Source organism: Anabrus simplex, chromosome 5 (genome assembly GCF_040414725.1).
Source record: "Anabrus simplex isolate iqAnaSimp1 chromosome 5, ASM4041472v1, whole genome shotgun sequence".
Lineage (NCBI taxonomy): Eukaryota > Metazoa > Arthropoda > Insecta > Orthoptera > Tettigoniidae > Anabrus > Anabrus simplex.
In genome coordinates this window covers 175970989-175983066 of record NC_090269.1, presented here as the reverse complement: position 1 = coordinate 175983066, position 12078 = coordinate 175970989, and the positions used below count along the sequence as shown (strand labels likewise).

Sequence of the window (12078 nt, the reverse complement as noted above, 5' to 3'; positions counted from 1 at the left end):
ACTGTAAAACATAAGAATTGTGTAACTAGATATTCTGCACTAGAAAATAGGCAACGTCTGCTATTCGAAACCCCGACATCAAATTCACAGTGTTCACAATTTTCACAAGATCTCTGCAAGATGATGGTTTCGTCTAATATTCCTTTAAAGAAACTTAACAGCCGAAGCTTCACACAGTTTCTTGAAAATATACAAAGCATCCTGTTCCCAACGAATCTATTCTCAGGAAGGACTATCTGATCGCTTGTTATGAAGAGATGTTGGATATAATAAGGCGTGGCGTGGGAGAGAGTAAAATATAGGTTTCAATAGACAAGACCACAGATGTGGATGGAAGATATGTAGCAAATGTGATCGTTGGCACGCTGAAGGAAGACCGGCCTGGAGATACGTTCCTCCTGACATGTGAAGTGCTAGAGAAAACAAATCATTCCACCATTGCAGTTTTCTTCGAGAATTCAATGAATCTGTTGTGGCCAAACGGGGAAACGAGAGAGCAAATTTTTCTATTTGTAACTGACGCTGCTCCGTATATGGTGAAGGCAGCCAAGGGACTTAAAATGCTATACCCGAAAATGATACACGTGACATGTCTTGAACGTGCCTTGCATATGGCAGCTGAAGAAGTTAGAAGTAGCTACCCTGAAGTTGATAAATTAATATCGAACTGTAGGAAAGTGTTTGTGAAAGCTCCACTTCGCGTTCAGAAATTTGAAGGAGAAGCACCTTCACTACCCCTACCTCCCCAGCCAGTTATAACGCGATGGGGGACTTGGCTTGATGCCGCAGTGTACTATTGCAACAACTTAGATGTCGTGGAGAAGATCGTGAAGTCTTTTGATCCTGCAGAATCGTCCTCCATAAAAACCACTCAAGATTTATTTTCAAGCACTACATTAAAAGCGGATCTGACTTACATAAAGTCCAATTTTAATTCTTTATCTGGAGCAATCACGCAACTGGAAGTTTCATGTGCAGAACTAAGCGATGCGCTGGATGTTGTAAAGTGCATTGAACAGGAATTAAAGCATGCGAAAGGAACAATAGCATCTAGGATGTGTAGAAAATGAGAAAATGTACTGGAAAAAAATAGCGGACTTGTGTACCTGCGAGGAATAAGTGACATTCTTTGTGGAAACCCTTCATATGCAGATTTCCAGAACTTTTCTCCAAGTGATTTAACTCTATTCAAGTATGCTCCCGTTACATCGTGTGATGTCGAAAGAAGTTTTTCTCGCTACAAGACGATACTTAGTGACAACAGGAGGGGATTCTCATTCAACAATCTTAAGATGCATGTGGTCATAAATTGCAACAATTCTGATAATGGAGAGTAGATCAAGTATGAAAGTTTCATTCAAATAACATTTGTTTTGTGTATAAATTAAAACTGATTGAATATTGAACAGTTGAAGTAACTGTAGTGTCTTCCACAGAGTCCGTCCTTGCCTAGGAGTATGCAGTGTAACCTTAACAAGTTTATGAAATATTCATCATTTTAATTGATTTTGGGTTAAAGATTTTGAAGAATTAAAACTTTTTAACTCCAAATTAATTGCAGCCGGTAGCAATCGTAATAAAAGTGTTTTATGTAACATAGATGCTATTCATTGTCATATTTTCAATTTTATAGCTCATATTTTTACGTTTTTAGGTCATAAATGCATAAATATTTCATACACTATTAGGTCATAGAAATCCGCCCCCTAGTTATAAGGAATTTGATCACAACACAGGAAAGAAGAAATTTACCTAAGAAAACTAAGATAAACCGTAGGTTCGAAATTTGTGAAAAGAACTCAAAATTCGTTTCGATGAAAATTTGAGTTTTATTTTGCAAACGAAATGAAAAGTGGATAACTGTGGAGGAATACGTAACAAAATACTTGTTCGTTTCAGAATATCATGTTTCAGAAATACATTATGTATCACAAATTCCTTTATTTGAGCAAAATATTTCAACAGTTTCCTTTGTCTAAAAAAATTTTAATTGCATTTTACGATAATTAGAAATTGTGGCAATATTTTTTATTTGTATTATCTTCATTTAGATCAGTCTTTTAGCTTTCTATTGGTATATAATATATATTTATTAGGATTAATATTGATTACAGGCATGATTTTATTTTCATGGTGTATGTTGAGAAAAATAACTGCAGCATTTGACAGAAAAACCTGCAGCAGTTCTAGGGATAACACCTAGGTACGTACAGTGATCACTGTGAAGTCTAGAAGTCTAAACTCGTTCAAAGATTCCTGCTTGAGCGTCAATGAGTGTTTGGAAAGACCACAGTCGAAAAGATGCTCAACTTAGTCAAGTTCTACCAAACTCTCCATGCTCTCTGATGACAGTGAGCAGAACGAGTCTGGTCAAAATCGAGCAGCTCGAGAGCTTCGAAGTTCAAATTCCTCACTCATTGGTACACTGATGCCGCATGCATTGGTTCTTGGCACATCTTCACAGTACTGCCTCAATCTTTGTGCTATCACTGTATGCAACACTCATAACACACATGTGTGAAGCAGAAACAAGGCGACAACTCGGAGTTTGATCACCGACTGAGTGATGAACAAGTGAGTGGACTGGTATACCTATTCTGTTTCCAAGTTTTGGTTAACCCACATGGCTCACTGTTTAGATATCACCTACTTTGACTGAGCACCGATGATTTTGATTTGAGTTTAATGAGACTCATTCATTTATGAGACTTCTCTGTTCATTCTCTGGCCAAACTACCTCATGAACAGAAAGAGGTGTAATCTGATGGAATGAGCTCAGCTCAAACTCATTCATTGCACAGCTCTCACTTCTTGTCTGCCTTTAGAAATTTTATGGCATTTGTACCCTTTTACAATACTTATGTTCCAGATAAAAGTGTTTTTGAAAATTTTAAATCCTTTTTTACAATTTATATTGTGCTCTACAGGAAGGACTTCTTTGAAGGTCTTATTTTTAGAAAATCTTAGAAAACTGGTATAGAAAAGTATTCTATTAAATATTACTTCACTCCTTAATTTGACATGTATCTATCCTATGCCTGGTTTTTCCCAAAAATAAATTGCATTCCTCTGGATCTCTTGGGCAGCTTGCTTGACCTCCTCTTTGTTTTTAGACTCATATCTTTGGGCAGTATATTCAAGTAGTCCATGGTCTTTTATCAAAGACATACCAGGCATTTTTCACTCACTGTACAGCAGATCTATATTGAATTGTTGCATAAGTTAATAATAAAAATTTTATCTCAATAATGAATTCACGTGAAAAACAAATTTGAATATATATGTATTAAAAAGTGGCCATACTAACATAAAATGAAGTAAGCAAGCTTGTTGGTTTTTATGACCGTCAATACAATGGCCATAATCATGGGACTTCCAGTTTTACTTAGAATCTAAACCACAGGAGACCGTATTTTCATTTTTAAAATTTCACATGCAATGATGAAATAAGTGTGGTCACATTGATAATAAGCCAAAGACAATGTCACTCTACAGACATGTACCCCAGAATAAAATATCTTTGACACAGTATAGAAATGACATTAAAGAAAACCAAGTTTTCAAAGAAATGTGGAAAAACCTGCAACATAGCCCGGACTTTCCTACACATGGCTCTATCAAAAACATGGATAATAGAAAAATTCCCTGAACATTGGACCACAGCTATAATCCACCCACTCCACAAGAAAAGGAAGAGCAATCCAGATAACTGCAGAGGTATGTTTCTTTTGGACTTCACACACTAGATTCTAGGATTGAAGAACAACTAGACCAAGAATTAGGCGAATACCAGGGAGCCTTCAGACCTTGGAGAAGCTGCTTTTGTAGATTTTATCAAGGCATATGACTATCCATAGACCTTCAATATTGAAAATCTTAAGAAACTGTGGTCACCATCCAAAATTAATCAAATTGATAGAACTCATCTTAACCAATTTTAAAAAATTTAAAGTTCAAAGGGGAATTTTCTCAGCCATTCCTCATAAAAACAAGTTTAAGACAGGGAAGTTACCTGTCACACTGCTGTTCAACTAAGTCTTGGAACATACAATGAGAAAATGATACAAGGATAACCTGAAGAATATTAAAATTGGAAGATCCAAAGACAAGATGAAGTTTAAACTGCCTGGGATTCGCTAATGTTCTTGCTCTCCTATCCAACGTTTAGGAAGCCCGACAAGAAGTTAAATTATTACAGGAAATAGCGCAGAAAATCGCACTCAGAATATCCTTTGAAAAGACAGAAATAATGTTTAACTGAACCACCACTCTTAAATATAGAATATCCTTTGAAAAGACAGAAATAATGTTTAACTGAACCACCACTCTTAAATATAATCACAATAAAAGAACAGGAAATCAGAATCATTGACAAATGTATATATTTAGGAAAAAATGATAACATGTAACCTCAATGAAAAGCTGGCATGGCATAACAGAATAAATAAACTGACCAGAGCACAATATTATACCAAGAACTAAATACAATAGAAAAGGCTTTTCAATAGCCACAAAATTAAAACACTATAAAACAGTTACACAAGCAGTAATAACAACGAACACTGCAGAATGTTTTGTTTTGTGATATTTGAAGCCATTTCTTTTGAGTTTTGACTCAGTTAATTGATAACTGTTCTTCACTCTCTCAAAACTAATTTATGAATAAATAATATAGAAACTACCTAAAGAAAACATATGATAACATAATTATTCCTGAAAAAGAAACAACTTAATTAAGAATACTTTTAATAAAATTATATTTTAACTAAAAATTCTATTCTCTTTCAAGTATAATTCTGTTATGTGTTTTCTTTTTCAGGTAGTTTCTAAATTTATTTAGTCATAAATTAGTTTCAACAAACTGAAGAACCTAACAGTTATACAAAATTTAAAAAAACAAGCAGTAATAGACATACTACTCAAGATTGAAAGAAGGATCAGAATATGAATAAATAAAAGCTACCAAGAAAATGGACACTGGAAACTAGCTTCTAATGAAACAGTTTACATGGAAATGGAACCAGTAATGAGCATAATCAGAAAGAAACAAATCTCATTCTTTGGACATCTACTCAGGATACCAGAAAACAGGATCATCAGGAGAATTATAGAAAAATTATGGAACAATAAGAGCAACATAAATGAATTACAGAAATCAAAGACGATATGAGGGAACTTCAAAATACAATAGAAGATTTAAGAAACAAAACATAAAATTAAGAATCTCACAGATAGACAAACAAACCAGATTACAAACCAATATCAACAGATGGATAATGGGACTGGTAATTTCATATGAAGAAAGAAAGTTGATTCAAGAAAATGAAGAAGTACTGGGCTGACTGGAAAGTGAAAAACACCTTTTTATAAATTGACAGAAGTAGTCACCAGTCAGATCACACGCCAGGCACGTGGGTAGACTGCTGTGCATTATTAACCATGGATAACAAACAAATGCATAAAGTATGATTACAAACATAAATGAATTCATATTTACACTTCTCTATTATAGAATTTTGCATGAGCATAAGGCAGTAGCGATCAGAAGACATTGATGTTTCAATTCAACAGTATACATCAACATGGGTAGATGTAAGGATGTGACAGAGTGGCAAAAGGGGCAATCATATTTGGCCATGCCCATAGCCATATGGTGTGTGAAGTTTCTGGATTAGTTGGTGTTTCGTAGCAGACTGTTCAACGTGTCTATAAGCAGTGCTGTACTACACGTGGCCACGAAACACAACGTCAGAATTGTGGTAGGAAAGAGATCCTGTCTGAGAGGGACCGGAGACGCGTTTCACGGCTTGTGAGGCTGCTTATCCACTGGAAGCGACTACATGCGATTACGAGATGAGACGATTACAGGCGACTTTGATTCATGCGACTACACGTGACTGGGGTCGTCCACTGCAGGCGACTTCGCGCGGCATCTGTTATCCGTACAGGTCTGTGTGTGTTTCTGTAGTAGATGTTGTGAAGTTATTAAACGTATTAAATATTCTGTGAGAGGATGATGAGGATTTAGTTTACACTTTGGAGAGTCCCTACCTGACGAGGCGTCGGAGGAAAAATCGCAAAAGAACACAACGGTGCTGGGTAAATCCAATACTAGCTAAAAGGAATCCAATGGGAGAATTCCATCATCTTCACAATGATCTGGACAAAGATCCCCAGAAGTTCTTTGATTATCAGCAGATGCATACAGAAACGTTTCACTATATTTTGAATGCAGTGAACCCAAAAATAGCCAAAACGTCAAACTTCGGGGAGACAATAATACCTCTGGAACATTTAACTGTGACTCTAAAGTAAGTGATATGAATAGTTATTAAAAAGTGTTGACATTTTTTATTTTTTATATTTATTTATATTTATTAAAGAATCAAAGATCGAATCAAGTATGCAATTTAATTTATCGGTGTAACATACAAAAATGAGAGAAAAGCACACAATCCATAAGAAAAAATTTAAAAAGGGTTAGATAGAAAAATAAAACCTTTAAATCTAATTTGAAAAGTCTCTATTGTTTTCAATCTACTCTCTGTTTCCACTTCAATTTGCTTTTTCCATTTCCTTTTCATTTTAAATTATAACAGGAACTGCATATGTTCCTGTATTGAAATTATAAAAATAATGTATATAAATAATAATAATAGAGTTGTTTGTTTTATGTACCACTAACTGCATTTTAAGGGGTTTTTGAGACACTACGGTACGGGAATTTTGTCCTGCACGAGTTCTTTTACATGTCAGTAAATCTAGCAACACGAGGCTGATGTATTTGGGCACCTTGAAATACCACAGGACTGAGCTAGGATCGAACCTGTCGAGTTGGGCTCAGAAGGTCAGCGCTCTACCGTCTGAGCTACTCAGTCTGCCATATTATATAAATAAATAATTTAATAAGAGTACTTACCATTATCAACACCCACTTCCTCTGTAACCTTCGACCATAGTTTGCATTGTATATCTCGAGAATAATAGCGTTCATCTTTCATATTCCATAGTGGTGTTCTTTCACAAACCACACTTATCAACTTTTTACTATCTACATCCATGACAAATATAGTAATGATAAAAATAATGACGATAGACAACTGGATGCTTGCAGGATCCATGGAGTACAGGCGATTACACGCAGCAAATCCCATTGGAGTGGAATCTGTCGCTTGTTGCCTGTCGTCGCCTATAATCGGGTGAAGTCGGCTGCTCGAAGTCGCTTGCAGTGGACGCGGTTCCGTTGCAATCTTCGCTTTGTGATCAGTCGCGCTAGTATGCACGTAGTCGCCTGATCTCGTAATCACGTGTAGTCGCTTCCAGTGGACGAGCAGCCTGAATCAAAATCACTTCCAAACCTGACAGGAATTGCTACACTCAGTGAATGAAGGTCCATCCCAATCTGTTAGTGAAAGAACATTGTGACGGGAACTGCATGCAATGAACATTTGGCGCCAGTCACCTCGCAAGAGGCCTTTGCTCACACAGGCGCATGAAGCTGCGTGTCTTCAGTGGGCTGGAATTTATCGAACATGGACAGTAGCTGACTGGCGAAATGTAATGTGGTCTGGCGAATCACATTTTTGCCTGCATTCCAATGACGTACGTCGTTGAGTGCACCAAAGGCCAAACGAAGCATTTCATCCTGGATGTGTGCAAGGTCGGGTTCAAGCCAGAGGTGGCTCTGTGATGTTTTGAGGATGTTTTTCGTATCGTGGATTGGGCCCTCTCACTGAGATGACCACTGACATGAACCAGCATGATTTAAACATTCTGGATGATCAGGTGTTGCCTTTCAGTCAACATCTGCATGATGTGCATGCTATTGATACCCTGATTTTGAAAGATGACAATAGGAAAGTTCATTGGGCTCGCATATGTGACTGGCTTTATGAGTGCTCCCCCACCCTATTACATCTCGATTGGCCTGCAAAATCACCTGACTTGAACCCCGTCGAAAACCTCTGGGACATGTTGCAACAGCAGGTAAAATGCGACATCAGCATCCCTGCAATTTGGTGGAATTGTGTGATCAAATCCTCAGCAAGTTGCTTAACCTACATATACATGCCTGCACCACTTTGTGGACTTACTTCCTAACCGAATCAAGGTGGTTATCAAGTCCAGAGGTGGAGTTACTTGGTATTAAATGATGCTTGTAATGATTTCTCCAGGGGTGACTAATTTTTTGTCCGGTACATTTACTTTAACAAAAACACAATAAAGAAATAAGATGATTCTGTGAAGAATATAGACTATTAGTTCTTCAGTACAATTTCAAAATATATCTTGTTAATCGTTTTTTTTCAATATATTATTTGAAAGAAATAACAGAGTAACCAAAAGCTCTAACTTCTACAGTATCGTTAGACACCTACTATGGGATGAGAAGGTCCCTCAGAACAAAAATGACCCTGTACAAGTCATATTTCATTCTCATCCTTACATATTCTCTGGAAACCTGCACACTAACATCAAAGGATTGTAGTAGGATTCAAGCCTGTGAAATGAAATTTCTTAGAACTGCCCTCCAAAAGACATGATTTGATCACGTCAAAAATGATGAGATCTGATCTAACCTAGGTCTAAATGAATCGATGGAGGAAAGAGGTCATCTAGACTTAAATGGTTTGGACATGTTAAACGAATGAATAGCACAAGGTTACCATGTGCTTATATGAAAAAAAGAATAACAGATAGAAGACCAGCTGGAAGACCAAAAAGAAGATGGATGCACCAACTGAGGGAAGACGTGGAGAGAAGAGGATGGAATTGGGAATCTGTCATGGACAACAAAATATTTTTGAATAGGCAACTTTGGAAGACGCTCGTTTTCAAACAACCTACCCGGCTCGCTGGAAGGGCAAACCGATGATGATTATGTGAAAGGAATGCAACAGTTGCTGAATCTAAAAGATGGGGACTTGGTGTCATGAGGCTAAAGGTCTGGTTTCAGATAATGGAAAACAATATCTCCAATCACTGGAGACTCTCTTCAACAGAATTGCTGAGGCAGGGGATAGAAATTGCTATCCAGCGAGAAAATGCTGCCTGCATTATGGGCACATTTCCGGATAACACCCTACTGGACGAAGTCTTTTATTTTACACCTTAGACTTTCGAGCTGGAGTGCAGCATTAGAATAATTATAGTTGGAATACTATTTTGTAATTATATAAATGTATGTAGTTATTGTCAATTCATATTTTAATTTGTTAAATAACATCAGAAAGTACCTTTTAAATACAGTGCTATAGTTCTGTTTGTGGAATAATACTAGGTATTGTTTATTTACCTCCGAGTGCTATAGTTCTGTTTGTGAAATATTATTATTAGTTATTTAACTTATCTCCAAGTGCTGTAGGCCTAGTTCTGTTTGTGAAATAATATTGTTAGGTATTTACCTCTAAGTGCTATATTTCTGTTTGTGAAATATTAGTTTTTTGTATTAACGTTTCTTCTTGCTGAGTAAAATATAATAATCTGATAAATATGATAGGACAAAAAAACAAATATTGGTTGTACAATGTTTTAAACTGTATTTTGAGATACATTTATGACAAATTTTATTAAATTGTCTGCATTTAATGTAAATTTACCTCTAAGGCTCTATTATTTTAGCACATCAAACATTTTAATGCCAAATTGTAATTAGTGTGTCGATTGAATTTTAAAAATTTGTCCTCTTCCTCATGTAACACAATATGGTAACCCTTCTATATGGTGTATGTCAAATCTGGGAACTTGCTTCATTATGATGCCATATGGAAAATTCAGACGGAATTAATGATTTCCATTAATGCACCTCTGTTGTTAGTTATAGGTCATTTCCGTGATATGATATTTGATTAATTGGTTAATTTTATTGCTTTTCTCCTTTCAGGTGACTATTTCTCCTCATATTGCAGGTATAACCAGACCGCAAGATGTAGCCAAAGTATTCAAAGAAAACTATGAGAGATTTAAGGCAGGGAAACCTCTGTTACATGTTCTGGATCTAGAGAAGGGATATTGAGGATATTGCTTCATGTCATAAGTAGAATGGTTTGGGAAGTTGTTTACTTTTTAAGGGTATAACAATTCATTAGTTTTTACATGGAAAATTTTAATTCATATCACTTTCCTGTGCTTGTATATTATACTTTAAATTATTATTCACACAGTTATATGCTGTTCTTGTTCAGAGAGCATGAGCAACTCATTCTTAGTGGGTTATTATTTTGCTGACAGACTGAGTTCATTAGATGCACATTATAATGTGGCCTTCATTCCATTCAGCTTACTAGTAATATGCTGTGAATACTTTTTATAGGGTTATACTGCTTACAGTAAGGCAAGTTGTACATGGCTATATATTCAGTAATTCATCCAAGTTAAAGTTTTGAAGTGAATATTGCAATAAATATGATGTTTAGATTGTGTTCCAAAACATGGAATGAACACATGAAACAGACCTCAAGGGTTTGCAACATTTTGTGCAGTTCAGATAGAAAATGCATCACAAGTAAATGTTGTAATTGCACGTTATAAATTTAATATTAGAGCCCGTATTGTCAAAGTATCAACTTGTAAAAATTTGAATTTATAGTTCCACCTTTACAATACTGTAATTGTCTTTATTAAAAAGACTACATTAGATTATACTCGTGATACATGTTTCGTCCTCTTATGGGACATCTTCAGTCACAAATATAAAACATTAAAAATAAAGTGAGGACACGTTGAAGTAAGTAAATAAAAAGTCTTTGGATCCTGTGATGCGGCGTGATGGCGTCTTGTAAATCTTGAATGTTAAAATCGTGCAGCATGAACATGATATGAAGCATGAAGTCCAGTTAAAATCACAGATTAAAATGTTGTTAAAAACAACAAATTTTCCAATTATTAGACAGTTAGCTTTAGCACATGAGGTGGAGTGATCGACGTAAGACAGGCAAAAGGCCCCTATTATCAACACATAATCAAGTTCAACGTGCACCATCAGTATAACTCCACCTTCTAATCAAGAAAGCTATTTTAATGTGGCATTACCAACACACTGTTTTATGTACAATATGCATATAATTTTTATTCGCACAGGCACTCTTGTTGTCTTATAATTGGACAATTTGTTGTTTTAACAGCATTTTAATCTGTGATTTTAATTGGACTTAATGCTTCATATCATGTTCATGCCGGACCATTTTAACGTTGAAGATTGACAAGACGCCATCACGCCGCGTCACAGGATCCAAAGACTTCAACGTGTCCTCACCTTATTTTTAATATTTTTGCATTTGTGACTAAAGATGTCCCATAAAAGGACGAAACATGTATCACGAGTATAATCTAATGTAGTCTTTTTATTAAAGACAATTACAGTATTGTAAAGGTGGAATTATAAATTGAAATTTTCACAAATTAACTGTAGTAAGTTATGTACTAGATGTACTGGTTGCCACGGTTGTGAAGAGGAGAATAATGATCTTAGAGTTACAAATTGTTATCATCCATTGACGATCACTAAAGATTGTAATGTATATTTTAAGAAATGATCTAAGTAGCCTACTTTGTTTTAAAGTCTATATCTGTTATATGCATTATATGACTTGAAACTGCGTATCATCTTCATGAGGAAACAAAAAATTATTTAAAGTTGAATTATCTACCAAAGAAAATTGCGTAGTGATATTCTGTTTTAGGTATAAACTCTAATTATAGACTTAAATAAATTATATGAAAGTAAGTTTTGTTTAGGGAAATGGTGCTGTATTGAAAATGACTGTGATCTACCCATTAATATGTATATCATCCAGGAAGTAGCCTACTTTAAACATATTGTTTGTAATGTTTGTTTTATAGCAAAAATTAAACTTTTTTGGGATTGTATGAGTATTTCCCCTTTTTATATTTAGATCTCCATCCACATATAGTGTAAATTTGCAGAATATTATGCTATCAACTTTTGAAAATAAGTTTCTGTAATGATTTCATCAAACTGAGGTAACTGGTAGCTTGATGATACTTGGCAAGCTATGAAATGGTTTTTTCATTCTGAAATTACAGGAACCGAAGTTAACTTCTTAAGTATTGTATTCA

General features: G+C 35.4%; 1 protein-coding gene across 1 annotated transcript in view; it reads left to right on the top strand.

Annotated features, from left to right (window-relative positions):
- LOC136873883 (glyoxylate/hydroxypyruvate reductase A) overlaps nucleotides 1-11866 on the top strand; it is a 310829-nt gene extending 298963 nt beyond the window's left edge. Inside the window, exon 7 of the mRNA XM_067147188.2 lies at nucleotides 9884-11866. Within this exon, the coding sequence (XP_067003289.1) occupies nucleotides 9884-10015 (132 nt within the window). The 3' untranslated portion in view covers nucleotides 10016-11866. The remainder of the gene's footprint in view (nucleotides 1-9883) is intronic.
- Nucleotides 11867-12078: the final 212 nt, after the last annotated feature.